General features: G+C 40.3%; 1 protein-coding gene across 1 annotated transcript in view; it reads right to left on the bottom strand.

Moving 5' to 3' along the window:
- The window catches only part of LOC102848782 (chromosome unknown open reading frame, human C3orf20), a 58,450-nt gene that overhangs the window by 19,238 nt on the left and 18,368 nt on the right, over positions 1–20,844 (bottom strand). Inside the window, 3 exon segments of the mRNA XM_006901046.1 lie at positions 2,975–3,106; positions 11,738–11,858; positions 12,475–12,627. Of these exon segments, the coding sequence (XP_006901108.1) occupies positions 2,975–3,106; positions 11,738–11,858; positions 12,475–12,627 (406 nt within the window).

The raw sequence follows: 20,844 nt of genomic DNA, 5'->3' as shown, positions 1-20,844 counted from the left end.
CAATAAGAGAGATGCAGATTAAAACTACAATGAGATACCACCTCACTCCAGTAGCCATGGCAAAGTTTAATAGGACAGCAAGTCATAAATGTTGGAGAGGTTGTGGTGAGATACATTATACATTGTTGGTGGGACTGGAAAATGGTAAAACCACTCTGGAAGGTAGTTGGTGTTTTCTCAGAAAGTTGAACATAGAAATACCATATAACCCACGCATTCCACTGCTTGGAATATACACCAAGAAAATGAGAACTGACACTCAAATGACACCACTGTTCATAGCAGCATTATTCACCATGGCAAGAATATGAAAACAGTCTTGATGTCCAACCATAATTGAATGGATTGAGAAATTGTGGTACATTCACACAATGGCATACTATGTAGCACGCAGGAGCAATCATTTTGTTAAATTACGACTTAACTTGGGAGGGACTGGAGAGCATTATGCTGAGTGAACTAACTCAGTCCCATAAGGACAAATACTTAAAAACAACTATTGTAGAATGAGTATGAGGATCCAAGGGGGTCGGGGGAAGGTGGAGCTAGAGGGGTGAGGATAGGTGCTGGGTGGGGGGTGTTGGTAATCATAAGGTCTCACAATTTGATGGGGGGGGTGTGTGTGAAGGAAATTGGAGAGAACCAGTGTGAAAAGCAATGTATTTGAACTTTGTTAAAAATCAGTATTACAAAAACCCCACCAATATTGTAGAAACAGATAACTAGTAAAAAATGTATGAGGATATTAGTTGCAGAGGGTGAGAGTAGAGGGGTGAAGATGGGCAGAGGGGTCAGTAGTCATAGGGTCACAAAATTTGATGGGCAGAGGGAGGGATGGGTAAAGGAAACAGGAAAGATGCAGTGTGAAAAACAATGTATATGAACTTTCTAAGGAAACCAGTATAAAATATTTTCTTTTTTAGAAAAAGGCCAAAATGTCATCAGAAGAAATTCTGAAACTTGCTCTAAAACATGAAGAAACTAAAGCAAATAGAAGAAATTATGAGTAAAAGAACTTAACAGAAGATTTCAAAGGGTAGGTAGGTCAAAATGACAAGGCAATGATTTATATGGAAATGTGCAAATACTTAAGAGTTAGAAAACATGAAAAGAAAAATATTCAATATCTGGCAAGCTGAAAGATCTAAAGAAAAAAATTCAAGCCTCAAGTTGCAATACTAAAGAGTTCTATGAGCAAAAAGTGCTGAATGATGCAGAAATTATCAAAGTCAGATAGAAAAAATATACAGAGTCACTGCACTGAAGAGAATTTGTCAATGTTCCATAATTTCAGGTGGTCGCAGATGATGAAGACCCAATAGAACTGAAGGAAGGCGTCCAGGCTGCACCAAAGGCATTGGCAACACCTGACACCAGGAAGAGTGATAGAATAGCAATGAAAATATTTCTTCTCTCTTGGATGAAATGCAGTCAGAATGCACCTTAAGAGGTGAAGATGATGAGACTTTGTCACACACTTTGGGTATGTAATCAATAGGAACTAATCAATGGAGAAAGACCAGTCTTTTTTTGTAAAGTAGAAAGCAATTACGTGCTATGCATCAGAGAGTTGGACAGTGAATAGGTATGACAGAAAGAGAATTGATGCCTTTGAGCTGTGGTGCTGGAGAAGAGTGTTGAATATACCATGGTCTGCTAGAACAAACAGGTTTGTCCTGGAGAAGGTGAAGCCAGAATGCTCTTTGGAGTCAGAGATTCTGAAGCTTTGTCTGACGTACTTTGGGCATGTTGCAAGGAGGGACTGGTCCTTGGAGAGGGACATCATGTTTGTCAGAGTGCAGGGGCGGCAAAGGAGAGGAAGACCTTCGATGAGATGGATTGATTCCGTAACTGAAGCGGTGGGAATAAGTGTGTTTGAGATGGCTAGGTTGGCACAGGATAAAACAGTGTTTAGAGCTCTTGTACATAGGGTCACTATGAGTCGCAAACGACTCGATGGCACATAACAACAACAACAGAAAGTAATGAAGGAGAGGAAGCCCACAAGGAGTTGGACTGACACAATGATGGTAAGCACAGAGGAGATTATGAAGACAGAGTAGAGGACAGAGATTGTGAGGACAGGCACTGTTTACTCTGCTGTCATTGGGTCACTGTTAGAACCAACTTGACGGCACCTAACAACAGTTAGGTGCTTGATTGACTCTGGAGAAACAGTGGAATGAGATTCATAGGGGTTCTTCAGTTTGCTGGAAAATATCATGAAATCAAGGGGTGCTAGAATGGAAGTATGTCATTGCTGGAGAACTCACCAAAAGAACAGAGGCATTCTAACTGAGGGGGGGCGGGGAGGACAGGAAATGCTGGGGAGAGGTTGCCAACATGTTTTGGCAGTTATCCTGCCCCAAATAATTTCTCTTTGTCTTGGTAACAGAACCTTATCTAGTAGAACAAATGCCCTGACCATAGTGAATGCTTCCTCTGTGGGAACTCAATAAACTTAGTGACTTACACTGAAGCACTGAGGAAAAAGAAGTCCTCCTGTTCCTGGGGAGATAAAAACTGAATCGTGCAATAGAATAGCAGCCCAGATGTACTCATGAGCATCTGGTCACCATAAGGATAGACATTTAGTGACAATGAATCTAGAGGAAAACTGAGTCAGGAGATGGAAAGATCTATGGAATCATTTCAGATTTCTTGTATCTAACCATACCTGAGGCTAGATATTTGCAGGCTTTTTGAGTGCTGAGCCAGTATATTTTCTTTTTATGCTTACACCCTTTTGCATGCCACTTACAAGTGAAAGATTCCTAAAAGATATGAGAAGTTTCACAGAGAAGCTCACCATACGGTCAGACATAAATAATGACTAGAAAGGAGTCCATTAGGCAGAGAAAGAGATAGGATCTTTATTCAGAAAGAACAGTATGAACAAAATCCTTGAGGTAGGAGGTGGCCCACGCTAAGAAGCCTTGCAGTCATCACTGGGTGCTACTCAGCTTTGCCTTACCCGGTTTTTGAGCATAACTCCATGAGGACAATCGTGGGCTGATACTGAGAGTGTTACTGTCTCATTCAGGGAGGTAAAGGTGACAGTCATGGAGTCCTGCCCCAGCACCGTCAACTCCATTTGCTTATTCACCTGCAGGAAAAGGAACAAGTGATCACAGGACTCCAGCTTCTATTGTACCAACTACCCCTTCCTGACCCTCTTCAGTTAAGGGTGAAGAATTTGTAAAAGCTTCCCAGTTCTTAGGTCAGAATTTAGTTGTCATGGAAAAGACAGAATTCCAGTCTCTCTTTGGTTGATTAAGGAGTTCTGGTAGCCGGGTTGTAAGGAATTGCATTGCTAATCCAAAGCTGTGTGGTTCGAATCCATCAGCTGCTCAGTGAGTGAAAGGTGGATAATCTTCTCCCTTCCAACTGACTGCTTCTGAAAACTCGCTGAAAGGTCAATGATGTGTCAGTCTGACTCAACAGTTCTCAACAACAACTTTGGTAGATTAGCAGGTACTGTAACTGTTGTCTCCTTATCTGTTTCTTCACTTTCCTTCCTAAGTCTAGAACCTCAGCCAGTAGGTTATTTTCTAGTCAAGCTTAAGTAGAGAATACAGGGTGGATAGCAAACTAATATTCTGCCTCAGAATTAGTATGTATCCAGACATTAGGTCTTATAAGTTTATTGGAAACAGACCCATGGCAAGGAACATCAGAGGGTACCTTGTTTGAAGTGAGAGAAAAGATTGTAAAAGTGTCCCAAAGTCACTGAGCTGCACATATCTAATACCTTTATCTACTCTTTTCCTGAGGAAGCAGCCAAAACTAATGGGATAGGGGCAAAAAAATTCTACATTTTCATTCTAACGGGGCTCTGGTGGTGTCGTCCATAGTGTGTTGTGCTGCTAACCAAAAGGCCTTGTATCTCTAGCAATTCAAACCTACCAGTGCTTTGGTGGAAGACAGATGGGCTGCTGCTTCTCACTAAGATTTGCAGCCTCAAAAACCCAATGGAGGGCTTGTAAGAATTGTCTGACTCGATGGTAGGGAGTAAGAGAGTGAATCCAAGGCAGAAACACAGGGAGTACGTTGCCCTTCTATCAACTCACTTCTTACGGAGAAGTCAGTGGTAGAGGGGCAAGTCCCGACTCTGGTTATTAACAGCAAGCTGTTTAGCCTCTCAGAAGTTAAAATTCCTCAACAATAAACTGTTGAAAGACTAGAGCAATGACATAAAGGTTATGGAAGTGATTTTGTTTGATAAAGGTTCATATCAAACATCAAGAACTGTAGTCAACATAGGGCAGGATGACTTAGATTTAAGATCCCTGGATAGTTTATGTGTACAGTGAAGTATTTCTACACTATGGCACCATTCAAGAGCCTACACATATGTGGAAATTATGCATTGCTGATGGAAATGTTTCTTTCTTTCTGCCTTCCATAATCCCACATTCAAAGTTAGGATCTATGTTGTAACAGCTCGGAGAGGTATGACAATTGAACCCAAACAGCATCTCTAACACCATATCCTATGTTGATCCTCTTCTTTCCTGACAAATATTTCTATCGATGGGACCATCACCATCACCAAAACAGACACACAGTTTGGGGACTGAGAAGTTATTTCTATATTCCTCCTCTCCCATTTATCACCCACAATTAAACTCTGTTGAATTAGTTTGTAATGTTGTCTCCATTTTTTTTTCTATCACCACTCATGGTATTCTCAATTACTTGCTATGCTTCGGAGAGTTGGACAATGCTGGAGAAGAGTCTTGAACATACTATGGACTGCCACGTAAACAAATAGGTTTGTCTTGGAGAGAGTGAAACCAAGTCTCTCTTTGGAGGATAGGATTTTGAAGCTCCACCTCACTTACTTTGGGCCAGGAGAGATTAGTCCTTGGAGGAGGACATCATGCTCAGAAGGGTGGAGGGACAATGCAGGAGAGGAAGACTCTGATGAGATGGATTGATACAGTAACTGGGGTGTGTCAGAGTTAGTGAGACTGGCTCAGGATAGGGAAGGGTTCAGAACTGCTATACATAGGGTTGTTATACATTACAGGTGACTCAACAGTACATAAAAATAACAACATACTGTGAAAGGTTTGGAAGCAGAAGTAGCATCCACTTCCTAAATAACATGCCTCCAGAAACTCTATGAACTTTGCTAAATGTCGATAGTTGTAGAGAGGCAACAGGCCTTTTGTTCATAGGGTTGCTATAAGCCATGCTCGACTCAAAGGCAATCAACAACATCATCACCACTCTTAATCATGTCCGTCTGGCAATAGACCCACAACTAGCCTCTCCATGAGCTCTTCCACTGTCTCTTTCTCCTCTCCAGACAACCCTCCACACAAATGCTGAACTACCATACTTCTCTTTGGCTTAAGGACCTACCAGCTCATTCTCCTTTCAGAATAAAAATTCAGCTCCCAACAGGTTGACCCTAACAAAGGGACAATAAGCCCAATATAATAAAAAATAAAACCCTCACAACCACCTATAAACAAAATGCTGATTTTGGAGGGAAGTCGGATCTTTAAAACAAGAGGTAGTAAACACAGTCAAGACCAAAGCCCATGGAAAACCCACTATCTTTCTGGTCTGAAAAACCAGAAGTCAGAACCAGTGCAATTACAGCTAGAGGAATAGTAAGAAAAAAAATTAAAGAGTGTGCAGATTCACAGAATCTGAGCCCCAAATTCTGTGTGTAAAGGGCACAAGTCTTTGGCCAATATGTGAACTCACACAGCGAAGACTCAAAACAGCTATAACTAAGGCAAAACACACAAACAGAAAAAGAGAACTCAGATCTGAGTTTCTGCCCACTGTAGATGAGACAGAGTTCATGGGTGGAGACAAACCAAGTTAAAAAGCAATTAAAATATTCAACACTCTTCAGAGAAATAAACAGAATTTAGAATCTCCATGATAGAACTTCACAGTGTCCTAGATACAATTCAAGAGTACATGAATTGTAAATTAAAGTCTAGCACTTTGTCAAGATCATAGATCATCAATAGAAATCAACTCTTTCAGATATGATGAGATTATTAGAATTATCCTACAAAGAAGGTAATATAATGATATTCAATGAAATATAGAAAAGAATACTTATAATGAGTGGAAAAAAAAGAAAATGTACACAGATAAGCAGACAGTAAAAAAGAACTAAAATTGAATTTCCAGATCTCAAAAACAATATACAGTCTCTGAAATAAAAAATTCATAGGATAGGAATAACAGCAGAATGGAGATGACATAAGAAAATCTATGAAATTGAACACAGACCAAAAGAAATTAATGATTAAAGTTTTGCAAAAAGAACTGAATTTCAGGGGCCTTTGGAATAATACCAAAAAAGCCTAAAACATATTACTGAAGTCTTGAAGAAAACAAAAGAGAGAACAGGAGAGGCAGGAAAAGAATCTACAATAATCACAGAACGGAGAATGGCTAGTATTCTCCCAGCTTCAGGCAATGGAGGGAAAGCAAGCCTGTCAAGAGACCCGTTCCATTCCCAGGTGGTTCAGTAGTTGGTGACTGGAAGACACTCTGCAACAGTATTCAGGACCTGCTCAGGTAAGCCACCTTCTAAGAGGCTTTTAACACACTTTCTTGAAGGCATAATGGAGGCTCTCAGACCCCTGGTGAGGACAGGGTCAAAAAGAGAACAAAAAAGTTCATCTTGACAATCAGATCATTATGTTACAATTAAGTATAATTAGTGCAATCCCAGAAGCATCAACAAGGTTCAGAGGAGATTTAAGGGCCAGATCTTGATGCCCAACATTATTACAGGAACAACAAGAAGACAAAGTATATGTGGCCAAGTGGCTTCCGCAAATTCCTAGTGCACAATGTCAAGGAGCTGGAGGTGCTGCTGCTGTGCGATACATTTTACTGGGCTGAGATTGTGTACAATACTTCCTCCAAGAACACAAAGCCATTGTGTAAAAAGCAGCCCAGCTGCCCATTAGAGCCACCAATACCAGTAACAGACTGTACAATGAATGGACAGCATGCTTGCTTGCATGTTTTATTTTTGCTAAATAAGCCACAAAAATGTGAAGGAAAAAAAAAATTAACAGATTTCCTAGATTAAGTAAAAATCATTTTCAGGTAATCATTTGCATTTACAGAGTCAAGGTGCTCACTAAACCCCAGAGAGATGAATTAGACAGTCACACTTGGACACATTATAGCCAAATGTAGAAAACCAAAGACAAGAGAAAAATTTTGAAAGCAGCTAGAGAAGATCAGGAATAAACTTAATATTCCCAGATTTTGCAACATAAACTATGAAGGATAAAATACAGAGAAACAGCATCTTTAACATGCTGTGAGGGGGAAAAGTAAACAAAGCTGCCAACTAAGGAACCCCATATACAGTAAAAACATATTTTAAAAAAGAGAAAAAGACATTTTCCACATGAAAAGAATTTGTTATTAGAAAATCTGCACTTCAATACATGTTAAAGAAAAGTCTTTAGATTGAAAGAAAATGACGATATTTTGCATATAATGCACCCATGTAAATAATGTGCATACACATGTAATATGCACAACACATACAGGAAACTAACTTGAAGGGTGCTTGTGCGGTTCATAAAAAACCTCCAATAAAACAATCAATGAAAATGTCTAACATTTATTATATGCATTATCTCTATAATGTTATGGAATTCAGAGAGAAATTTGGTTTTCAGAGTGGAATTAAGAACACTAGAGATAGTAAATATGTGAGTCAAAAAAACCTCAACAAACACAAAACCCCTCCAAACAAACAAATGATCAGCCACTGCAGCCTCTAGGACGTCAGGGCTATTACCTTATCCAATGCAACTCCTTAACTTGCAATCAGCATTCCTCAGGCTTCACCTTTCTTTCACAAGAAGCACTTGTGAACTTTTAAAGAGGTCACCTTTAGTTCCAACTGGAAGCCTTTAAAAGTATGGAGCAGCCTGGTCTTACTCTCTCTAGGACCAACCTGTTTGTGCTCCTAGCAGTCCATGATATATTGAATACTCTTCTCCAGCACCACAGCTCAAAGGCACCAATTCTCTTTCTATCATCTAGTCACTGTTCAGCTCTCCGATGCATAGCATGCAATTGAGAAGACTATAGCCTGGATCAGGCGCACTTTAGTCTCCAGCCTGATGTTGTTGCTCTTCAGTACTTTGGAGAGGTCCCTGACAGCTGACTTTCCCAATGCAATTTGTCTCTTGATTTCTTGGCTGCTGGTACCAAGAGTGTTGACTGTGGAGTCAAATAAACTGAAACTGTTAACAATGTCAATCTCTTCACCATCCATACTGATGCTGCCAATTGGTCCAGTGGTGAGAATCTTTGTTTTCTTGAGGTTGAGCTTCAATCTGTATTGAAGGCTGGAGTCCTTGACCTTCTGCAGCAAGCACTTCAGATCCTCCTCAGTTTCAGCAAGCAGGGTTGTGTCATCTGCATAACGCAGGTTGTTGATGAATCTTCCACCAATTCTGACACAGGCTATACACATGGATTTCACCTGAGGGTATGCATAGGAATCAAACCAATAATATTTGTGGAAAGAATCTCTGGAGAAGTGCATTATCAGCTGTGAAAACCAGGCCAGTTGCTGATTGTGGGACAGAACACTAACTACTCATATGCAAGTTCAAGCTCAAGCTGAAGAAAATTAAATCATATCCATGGGAACCAAAATTTGACCTTACGTCTATCCCACTCGCATTTCCAAACATCTCAGGAACAGGTTGGAGGCCTTGAGCACTAATGAACATAGACCAAATGAACTGTGGGAGGATATCAAGAATATCGTCCATGAAGGAGGCAAAAGATCATCACAAAGGCTGAAGAGGAAGAAAAGACCAAGATGGATGTCAGATGAGACTCTGAATTTTGCATTGGAGTGCTAAGAAGCCAAAGCTAAAGGAAGAAATCAAGAAATTAAAGAGCTGAACAGAAAGTTTCAAAGAGCAGCTTGAAATGACAGAGCAAGATATAATGAAATGAACAAAGAACTGGTGTCAGAAAATCAAAAGGGCTGAACTCAGAGTTTCTTAAGCTGTAGGAATTAAAAACACAAGTGGCAATACATAGCAGTTGTAACAATAACAACAAAAAAATAGGGTATTGCTACAACCTCAGACACACAGATCAATGGACTAGAACTGAGAACTCAGAAATAAACCCATTTACCTACAGTCAATTGATATATGACAAGAATACAAAACCTGTTACATGGGTATATTACAATCTCTTCAACAAATGATGCTGGCAAAACTGGACATTGTTGTTGTTTTTAAGTGCTGTCAAATCATAGACGACTCATAGCAACCCTATGAATGAAAGACCAGAACACTTTTTATAACTTTCCTCATTTCTCCAAGTTTATAGACTTTCCGGTGGCAAGTTATTTTGGAAGTGGATGCCACTCCTGCTTCTAAGCTTGTTTTAAACAGGGAGCTCCACCAAACACTGTCCACCATGGGTAACCATTATCACATTTGACACATCAGTGTCACAGTGTTCAGTATCACAGTAAATATGAGTTACCGCTATACAGCAAATGGACAGACCAGTGCTATACCACTTAGAAGAATGTTTGATCAAAAACAATTAAAACCAGGCCTGAGGGCAGACTAAAACCACCCACCTTTGGCTTGGTAGCATCACTAGTCCAACTGCGCTCTCTCGAACTGAAACAAGGATTCACATGTCACATCATATACAAAATTCAACTCAAGGTGGATCAGAGACCTAGGGGTAAAACCACAAGGACAATAAAAGACAAAATGGGTACAAACTTAGAAGCCCCAGCCTACAACATGAAAAGGCTTTCAAATACAGCCAAAAATGCAGAACCAGGAGAGGATAAAATCAATGAATGGGACCTTCTAAAAAAATACAATACAATACAATACAATACAATACAATACAATACAATACAATACAATACAATACAATGATACTGTGTATCAAAATCTTTCCCCAATATTGTGATTAGCAAGTCCACAGACTGGGGGAAAAACCTCATTTGGTAATGAAATCTCAGAAAAGGGACTCATAACTAAAGTTTACAGACTACTTCATAGCTCCATAAGAAAAAGACTGATTACTTGACAAGAAAATGGTGAAAAGACATAGATATTGGTATTTTTTTTAAGTCCTGTGGGTGATTCCAAAATGCAAGGCAGAGCTAAGGATCTCATCCTCGCATGATTAACTGTAGATTGAGTCAGTGGGCAATTGGTGGCATTGTAAGAAGAGGGAAATCATGTGGACCGAGGTACCGTGAAAGAGGTGAGGTCTGAGGAAGGCTTTGAAGGAGGCAAATTTGGATTGGCAGAGGTAAAAAAGGGATGGATTTCAGGGCAAGGAATGGTAAAGGTGAGGGAGGCTCAAGGGGTTGGAGGTTTCTCAGAGAGATGTAATCTAAAGAAAGCAGGATTTGAGAAGAAAACCCAGTGACCACTGTACAGGTTGGATAGTAAGGAGAAGATCGAGGGGGTTAGGGCTAGGGTGCTGGAGTCCCTTCATACACTCTAAGAGCTCTCCTATTGGTAACCCTCACCATGGGGCCTGTAATCTGAGACCACCTTGAGTAAATTCTATGTTCTGTCATCTTTCTCTGAGCTTGCACTTCTCTCACATGTTATCTTTAACCACTCTTTGTTTTAATTACTTCACTAGATTCCTGCTTCTTGGAGGCAAGGATTCTGAGGCTTCGTCTGACATACTTTGGTCATGTTGTAAGGAGGGACCAGTTGGGAGGGTGGAGGGACAGTGCAGGAGAGGAAGGCCCTCTATGAGGTGGATTGATTCAGTGACTGGAGCAATCGGGATGAGTGTGTCGGAGACAATGAAATTGGCACAGGACAGAGCAGAGTTTAAGGCTGTTGTACAAAGGGTCGCTATGAGTTGCAAGCGACTCGACGGCACCTAACAACAACAATAACAACAGATTCTTGAGTTCCTTAGTCTTGTTAATCTTTCTATCTTCTAGATTCATGGTTCTCAATCAGGTGTTATTTTGCCACCCCCCTCCCAGGGAACATTTGACGACACCTGGAAATATCTTCAGCTGTTAGAAGTGTAGCGTACACACTACTAGCACTTAGAGGCTAAGGATGCTGAAAAATATCCTACAGTGCATGGGATAGCCTCCACCAGAAAGAACTGCTTAAAATACCATCATGTCAAGCTTGAAAAACTCTGCTCTTAATAAAATGATGGGCACATTCAGTTAATTTGCTAATAAATTAAACATTGTGAGTTATTCTTTAATATCAGTGATACTTCAACATTAAATTGTTATTTAGCAAATCTTTGATGAATGACTAGACAAACTTACCATTGCCATATATAGGCATTCAAGAGAAAATAATCACCTAAACTATTAAGGATGAAAGCTTTACTAGAAGACTGTCCATCTTTTCCCCATGGAGTAACTGGTAGATTTTAACTGCTGGTCCTTTAGTTAGAATCCTAGTGTGTTACACATCATACCACCCGGGCTCTTTTAAGAAAATAGGAAAACAGCAAAGATGCTAATAGTTGTTAAAGGCTGTTGAAAATTCCACTTTAGCCGGTCCAACCACCCATCAGCTTGAGAAGCTCTGAATGACACTGTGAGCTCCTTGAGGGCAGGGCCCTATCTTATAGGTAGCCTTGTTCCTCTTAATGCTGGGCATTCCTGAGAGTGCTATCAAGGCTTACCTTATGGTTGGGGTACTCCCTGATGCACATCTGTGCTGCTTACACTTACCTTGTATTTCAGTGAGAGCAACGTCTCTGTCTTAGAAATCCAGCTCCACTTGTGGACTACGTAGCCCTTCTTGTCACTGGTGGTCCCACCTTCCTCATCCAACACCAAGACAAATGGACAGCTAGGGTGGACACAGAAGTGAAGGGTTACTCCACGGCCATGGAAGAGAGTTAACGCCTCTACAAGCAGGACTCTGACAATTTGTCCCAGACTAGAGTCTAGTAGGTTGCTTCACTTCCCAGTCTGGTATGGCATAAGACCCCTTCATATCTGATGCTTCTGGAGGACTCTGTAGGGAAGAGACTGCTCATTCTTCTCCACTGGAGAGATGCAACTTTGTTTAGCAGTAACACTCTGTGGACTACACCACCAAAACTTCCCTAAAAGGCTGCACAGTAGTGTCCTTAACTTACTCCTGGTATAGAGCATTTCTATGTGAAAGAATTCTTACCTGAATCTAAACAACAGTTAAGATTTTTATTATATCTTCCAGCATTGGATGATGCCACCAAGTGGGTAGGGCTTAGAGAGTTGTCACTCTTTCTCACATGGATCTAGTTGTTTCCAAGTGTCTATCACCCTGCAGGCTCTGCCTCAGTCCAGCCTCTCTGTCCTACTACATTTTGGGACACTTCACAACCCTTACTTTCTTCAAACATTATTAGTTCTCTCCTTGTGTCATCTTCTGTCACCCCCAGAGATATTTCCATGGACCAGGGTTCCCACAACCCACTCACCAGACCTTTCCGTTGTACTGAACCCAGCCCTGGCCTTTAGCGTTGAACAGGGCCAGGAAGGAGAAGTTTGGTGCATCATCAAAAAGCCAAGTGATGGGTTTTTCTCGGCAGCATGTGGGGATTTGACACATGGCGATGTTTCCAGAGGGATAGCTGATTAAAACCATCAAGAAGAATTAACAGAAAGCTCTCCAGGTTCTGATTACAGGGGCCCCAAGAGAATCAAGTCTATCTGTCCAGATAGTATCTATTGGGTACATTATTTATCCCCTTTAATGATTCTCCCTTCATTTTACATGAGTAATTACTACAATTTACTATTGTGGAATCCAACTGCACTAAGGTGCCTTCACGTATCTTCTTTCTAGCTTTCATAATAATGCTGTGGTAGGAAATACTATCCCCATCTGTGGTGTTAAGGGTTTGTTATTAAAAATTACTTCTCTAGACAGTGGATGGGAGGGAATATGAGAATACGATGTATTAGCCTGGCCACAAGAGGACTGGCTAGTCTTGCTGCAACAGATTTCTGACCCAGTAGTGCAGTAAGATTGCTGCTGGGATCAGTAGGAAGAGGTGTGGGAGTGTGAGGGACTTGTTCGACCTCACGGAAATTGGTTTTGTGCTATGGGTGCTGTCGAAAGGGACAGTTCCCCATTGTAGAGTTGGTAGAGGTCAGAAGTGGCTGTTCCCACGTGGTCTTTGCTATTTTTTATACTGTCTCACAGATGAGTAGGGTTTTCTTAGATCTGACTTGTTGCCTGGGAAAAAGTATCAGTCTATCTAGGATGAATTATTCAACCAAAAGATGAAGAAAGTGCAAAGAAATGACCAGCCCAACATCCGTCTATGATGAAGTGGTGGAACCAGGATCTGAACTCTGAGGCCAGTTTGACCACTTCATTGGTGGTCAATCTAGGAGGGTAAACAATGTCCTCCCTGTTCATTCCTTACTAAAGAGGCCTCACGAAGCATTTGTCCTGAATGGCAGGGTCAAAGTATTGGCAACTTCTGTCTTATGCGCAGGAATTAACTTCTGTAAAATAATTCTACTAGTTGGTATTTGGATTCTTAAATACTTTCCCACCAGCTGAAAAATGTATGTTCTTCATGAAAACTTCTCTTCCTTCAGTCTGTGCAGAGTATGAATTTTTTGGTAGAATGATCAACAGATAGTCATGCTTGAAATGTCAGAAAGACAAAACTCTTAAGAGTTCCACAAGCTTGGTTTACAATTTCAGTCCAATCACTTGAGCTGTGTGACTTAAGGAATTTGCATTCTCATATGGACCTCATAAGAAGTCAACAAAAGCAAGTGTCAGAAGTACTCAGCAGAGAGTCAATCAATGGTCAATAGAAATAATTCTGTGAGGTTAAGAGTCTACCAGTCTTCTCCATACAGGCTTGACTGTTCAATCGTGGGGAACAGGTTCTGACACTTCTCCCCTTCCTCACTCCTCAGTGCATCTGAAGCAGCACGGAGCACTTTTTTTTTCTTAACACTGAAATTTCTACAAGGCAGGGCCATGCATTTTCTTATTGTAACTCCAGCTTACTGACTTGGGAAAAACTTGTGTCTGACTGTGGTTGGGAGGTTGAGCTTAAGTAAGACCACCTGGGTATCAAGGTTAACTCTAATATTAAATTAATAAGTTTGGACAAGTTTAAATACCCATTTGGTGCCTCAGCGTTCTCATATGAAAGAGAAAAGGAATGATTGGTGATATTACAAAAAAATGTCTGAGCCAAAAACTAAAAAAAACCTACCCCTCCACTAAAAATATAAAAAACAAAACACAACTTGTCCCTCTAAAACAAGAGGGGGAAATATGTAAAAATGTTAAAAAAACAAAAAAAAAAACCCAACTTCTCCCTCTAAAAATCTAGAGGAATAATATGTAAAAATCCGAAGTTTTCTGGACTCTGAAATCTAATTTCATAAAATGCAGAAAAAGAAAAAAAAGCTCAGAAGAGTGCTTTAAGAGAGAAATTGTTAAATTTTGGTAAAAGACTTTTGTGTAGTTGTCACATTAGGGATTTTGAAAATGGTTTTACTACCATTGCCTTAGGGAGCTGTGGTGACCTACTGATGAGAAACTGCTGCAACCCCAACAGTACGCAGATCGAATTTACCAGCTTCTTCGAGGGAGGATGGACAGTCTCTTCTCTTGCAATTTACTGCCTCAGAAAATCTGCTGGAGAGTCAGCTATGAGTTATTTTCAACTCCACAGCACACGATAACTACAACCATTGCCTTAGACCTGAACATGTGGCCACGTGGCAATGTGCAAATAAATTATTTTTTGAAGCTCTGCCCACCACCCTTAGCTTCCCTGGGGGTGTGGTCTCCAGATGTCTCAACTGCAGATACCTGGTTCATTTTTGATAAGCCCATTTTACATTGTCAACAGCTGTGAAGTCAACATAAGAGAGAAAGCTTACAGGCTGTGGAGAGACTGAGGCATGGCATAGCCTGATGGAGCCCTGGAGACAGAGACAAAGGTTTTATTTACTTGGCAATTGAAAGAAATCAGAGGCTTCTTGCATCTGTGTTGCTGGACTGAATCTGGTCTTTCATTGTATGCTATCTTTTGTCTTTTCCTGCTCCCCGCCCATAATCTGTTTCTCACAACTTTTATATTCTTTTATTATTTAAACTATAGAACATTTCATGAATTTGCATGTCATCCTTTCACATGGGCCATGCAAATTTTCTCGGTATTATTCCAATTTTAGTATATGTGCTGCCGAAGCAAGCACAAATCCCACAACTTTTGCAACAGATATTGGTCCTGGTGATTGATACAAGTGGGTGCAGTGGGTGAAGTTGAGTAGGGGACCATGTTTGATCATGTGAAAACTATTTTGGTGTTTGGATGTTATTAATGGGGACAGTTTCCCCTTGTGGAGTCCACAAAAGTCAGATTCAGCCTTTCCTACATTGTCACTGCTTCTTATATAGGAATTTTTAATTATCGACTGCCATTGTGCTCACACAAAACCGATATACAAATACCCTGAAGCAGTTATGCAAATAGAACAAAGGAACACTGCAAAGTTTAAAATCAGGAAAGGCATGCATCAGGGTTGTATACGTTCTCCATGTCTATTTAGTCTGTATACTGAGCATAACATTCAAGAAGATTTGAAGAAGGATGTGGTAACATTTGAGAAAGACTCACCAACAACTTGAGCTATACAGATGACAAAACCTTGCCTGCAGAAAGTGAAGAAGACTTGAAGCACATACCAAAGTATATAAAAACACCATAGCCTTCACCAGGGTTACCTCTCAACATCAAGAAAAAAGAATCATCATCACTAGGTCAACAGGTTAATATCATGACAGACAGAGAAGATATTGAAGTTTCCAAGCATTTAATTTTACTTGGATCGACAATCAACACCCATAGAATACCAATCAGGAAATCAAAAGACATTGCGCATTGTGAAAACTTACTGTCAAGGTCCTTTCCAAAGTGGTAAAGAGCAACAGTGTCAGATTAAAGACAAAGTTGCACCTGATCCAAGTCACAGTCCTTTTAATTACTTACTAAGCATCTGGAAGTTGGACAACGAATAAGGACGACAGAAGAATTGATGTGTTTGATTTGTGGTGTTGGAGAAGAGTATTGAATATCCCTTGTCCTGCCAAAAGAATAAACAAATCTGTTGTGGAAGAAGTGAAATCAGGCAGGGACAGCGGCACTTCATTTCTCATACTCTGGGCATATTATCAGGAGGGATCAGACTTTGGAAAAGGATATCATACTGGGAAAGATGGAGCTTCAGAGAAAGAGAGGAAGACCTCCAACAAGATAGATGATATGGTGACTTAACAATAGGCTCACGTATATCAGATATGGTGCAGAACAGGGCAAGGTTCAGATCTGCTGTTCAAAGGGGCACTGTAAGTTGTAGTTGACTTGAAAGTACCCAATAACAGCAATATGCACCTAAACCTCCCTAGACTCTGCATAGCAAGAAGTAAAAATTAATACAGAGTTATGATGCTTTGCCTTGATATTTTCAGAAAGGTGCTCTGGGGATCTAGTCAACACGGAGTTGTATTGTTAACCCCAAGACCAAATGTCAATGGCAATTCAAATCCAATATTGAGAGAAAATCCAACTTAGGATAAAGAAAGGTAGTCTCTTCCACTGAATTATGGCCTCAGAAATATGATGGAGGGTCTCTAAGTTGAAACTAACTTCTAGGCAAATAAGTAGTTATAATAAAAGTTTAGGGAGTTCTGGTGCCCTAGAATCAAGAAGCTGTGCTGCAATCCCAAAGGCACGCGGTTTGAGGACATCAGCCACTCCATGGAAGAAGGCTATACAGTCTCCTCCCATATATTTAACCACATTTGAAACCTGCTGGATTGTTAGCTATAGGTTGGATCAGACTCTATGGTACACAACAACAACAAGAGTAGAAGTTTAAAGACGGCCTCACCTTAGAGCCAGTCTTCCCAGACTGTTCTCGTGGTATACCATCCAGTCAACTATGACTCATAGAGACCCCATGAACAGATCAAAACCTTGCTCTATCCTGCTCCATCCTTACAATTTCCTCTATGCTCAATCCCATCACTACAGTCACGATATTAATCTATCTCATTGAGGGTTTTGTGTTTTTTTTTTTTCATTGAGGGTTTTACTCTCTTTTGTTGACCCTCTATCTTTCCCAGCATGATGCTCTTCTCCAAGGACTGGCAACTCTGGATGACATATCCAAATTATGAGCTCCAGGGACATTTGGTTCTTCCCAACCAACCATATGAGGAACTCACGAACAGATGATGCCCAATCTTCTGACCACTGATCTGCACTGGGAATATGTGCAGCTGTGCATCCTCTACTACTCACTCATCCATGCTGGAGGCCTGTAGACTAGTAGTAACAACTCCTAAGACCTGAGGTGGGGCTTGTGACACTAGAGCCAAGAGTGTTCCTTTTCTGTCTGGTCAACTGCTTCAGCAATTTGTGACCCTGTCTAGAGAGCAGAAGAAGGTACAAAGGGCACAAAGCCATCTCTGACAGGGCCAGAGGGAGCCCCTCACTGCCCCAGAGCATAAATAAAATAAAAAATCAGTAGCCCTAGATGCATGGTGCCTCTAGAGGCACACCTATAGCAAGAAGTTCATTGTTGACTCACAGTTTTTACTCCCAATTGTGGTATCGATAATGAGGTTTATTCAGGAAATAAGTTGGAGAATGGAGGGGGCAAAGAATAATATGTAATACAAATCTAGGTTTAGTTTGGCAATCCCAATACAGATTGACAGGAAAATAAAATTCCTTAATTTGTAAAAGTTCTGGTTTCAGTTCAGCAACACAAATTCAAGAAGCTTCTCATTTCTTCAATCATCAGACAAGGTTTGTTTGCCTCAGAGTAGTTATAAGTTAGCTTCTCCTTCAAGCATTTGGGAAGAATAGCAAAAGCTTTTTACTGTGGCCTTTATCTCAGGGCTTCTTTGGTTACACCTTGCCACAGTTTCTCCACTGCAATATCACATCATCAAAACCAGGGTCTTACCACTAGAGTGTTGCTCACAACAGAGTCTACTCCAATCTCCCTCAAGTCTTGTTGCTCTATTTGGGATGCAGTCTCTCTCTTATCCTAGTCCCACAGCTGTTGATGATTTGCAAAACTATATATCTGCGGTTAAGGTAGCTAGAGACCAGAGGGGGCTAAGGTAATGGCTAAAAGGCCAACTTTAAGCTAACACCTCAGATCCCCACCCCTCAGTTGCCTTAACTGGGTTTCCATGCTCTCAATGTTCCACCAACTACTGGCACCAGAAGCCTATGAACCAGAGGCAATTGGTCCTATACCTAACTACTTGCAGTGGGGTCCCACAGACCAGCAGTGCTTACTACTCTCTCCTATTCTCTATTCAACCACCTGCACCAGAGTTTTGAAGTCTAGTAACAACTCTTTCCCATCTAGTCCTTAATTGTTGTTATGTGCCCTTGAGTCAGATTCTACTCATAGTTGTCTCTCCAGTGCGTTTTCAGAGGCCGTTAATTGCACAGGAGGAGACTGTCCATCTTTCTTCTATGTATTGGAACCAGCTGCCTTTGGGTTGGCAGCACAACTCCTTACCTCGAAAACACCAGAGTTCTCTCATTGTGTTGGAACAGACTGGAATACACCTTCCCAACTGACACCCATGGACCGGTGATGTAGCTACTACTTTTCCTTTGGTATCCATCTTAGCTACATAAGGGAAGACTTGTGCCCACCCCAATTACCTCCATGTGATCTTGCCCATATAGGGCCACTAGAAAAAATTTCCATACCATCCACCCTATGACTGACAGCCTAGGCATCCTAACTCTGATCATTCAACAATTGGCAGTGCACATACACAATACCTAACCCAGTGATTGGTATTAATGATCCCTTCCCCTACCCTTGGGTGACTCATCAAACAGATACATCATTTCACTGGCAAAGTCAGGTACAGCTTTAGCCACCTTGGACGGCTATCAAACAAAAATACGTGCTGACAAAACCAACTACTGTTTCACTCACTTGGAGACAAGTGAGGAGAGAAATAGTGATCTTTTGCTTTGTGGCCAAACTAGTGGCCAGAGTAGTATATACACTCTATTTGGATATGTAAAAAATAAAAAACAAAACAAAACAAACCCAAAAAACCAAAACACCCAAACCCCAACAACAATAAAATCAATATTCACCAAACAAACATTCTATAAAGAAATATAATACCATTTTAATGTTTTAGAGACAATAGAAAATATTAAATCACTTAAAGTAGCGAGGCAAGATTTCTCTAGCAAGTGACTAGAATAAAGAACTAGAAAACTTAATGGAGAAAGAAAAAGCAATGCAATTATATGATTAAGAATTAAAAATATTAACATGTAGGGTTCTCCACAAGATCAAGAAAGAGATCAAAGTAAACACAGACAAAACAATAAAATAATGTAAGAAAAAAATACAAGGACAAAATGACAAGCTACATCTATAACTAGAAATCATAAAAAATAGTAAACAGAAATCCAAAAGCTGTTTTATAAAGAAATCACTTAATGGACATAATGAAGAGCTGAAGTGAATAAATGGGAGAAAGGATCAGTGAAATGGAGGACAAATTCCTTGACATCAGTTAATTTGAAGGGGAGAATCAGAAAGAGGAAACACTAAAAACTATGTGGAACACCATCAAAAGAAAATAAATCTAGGTGTGATTAAAATTTCGAAGTAGATTGTTAAGTACTGTTGAGTTGAGTATGACTAATAGCAAAGTTATGAACAACAAACCTGAACCCTGTCCTATCCTGTGCCATCCTCATCATCTCTGACATACTTGATCCCAAAAAACTATGTTGATTCATCGATCTGTGAGTCTTCCTCTCTTTCCCTGACCCTCCATCTTTCCAAGCATTATGCCCCTTTCCAAGGAATAGTCTCTCCTAGCACTCTGTACAAAGCACAAGAGATGAACCATTTAAAATATAATCACAGTGTTAAAGGAAACCATTAACAAATAACCGAAAGAAATAATATGAATTATGTATCACCAAATGAACAGTATCAGCAATGAGAAAGACATTCTAAATGGAGCCAAATATTAATTCTAATGTTAAAAAGCACAATAACAAATAAAAATAAAGTAAATATCACTGGAGGTATTTAAGAGAAGATTAGAACAATATAACTAAGAATCCACAAACTTGAAGACAGGTCAACTAATATTTTCCAGAATGAAGAACTTAAAATGAAACAAAGTGAAGAAAATGGAAAGAACCTAAAGGGTTCATGTGCCAACATGTATATTGGGAGTCCAAAAAGAAGAGGAGGGAGAGGAAAACTTAGAATATTTGGAAAAACTTGCCAAATTTGATTCAAGAGATGAATGTAAACATCCACAAAGATTAATGAACTCCAAGGAGGAGAAACTAAAAGAGACCGAACCTGACATTACAATTAAACTCTAAAAAGACAAAGAGTTGTAGAAGAGGTAAGAGAAAAAAAGGAAATAATGAAGTGTGGTAAGAGATGAGAAATTGTCAGCTGATTGTGATAGGGAATTGTCTAAAGAGCTCTAGTGGTATTTTATGTTAAAAGTTGTGCTGTCAAGTCTTCTCCCATGAGTATATATGTTGTTGTTGTTGTTGTTGTTATGTGCCATCAAGCTGCTTGTGACTCATAGCGACCCTATGTACAAGAGCTCTAAACTCCATTCTATTCTGTGCCAACCTAGCCATCCCAAACGCACTCATTCCCACCACTCCAGCCACAGAATCGATCCATCTCATCGAAGGTCTTCCTCTCCTGCACCACCCATTCACTCTGCCAAACATGATGTCCCTCTCCAAGGACCAGTCCCTCCTTGC

The sequence above is a fragment of the Elephantulus edwardii genome, unplaced genomic scaffold (genome assembly GCF_000299155.1).
Source record: "Elephantulus edwardii isolate Elephantulus edwardi_28Jun2011 unplaced genomic scaffold, EleEdw1.0 scaffold00306, whole genome shotgun sequence".
Taxonomy (NCBI): domain Eukaryota; kingdom Metazoa; phylum Chordata; class Mammalia; order Macroscelidea; family Macroscelididae; genus Elephantulus; species Elephantulus edwardii.
This window is presented reverse-complemented; position numbering and strand designations above follow the sequence as displayed.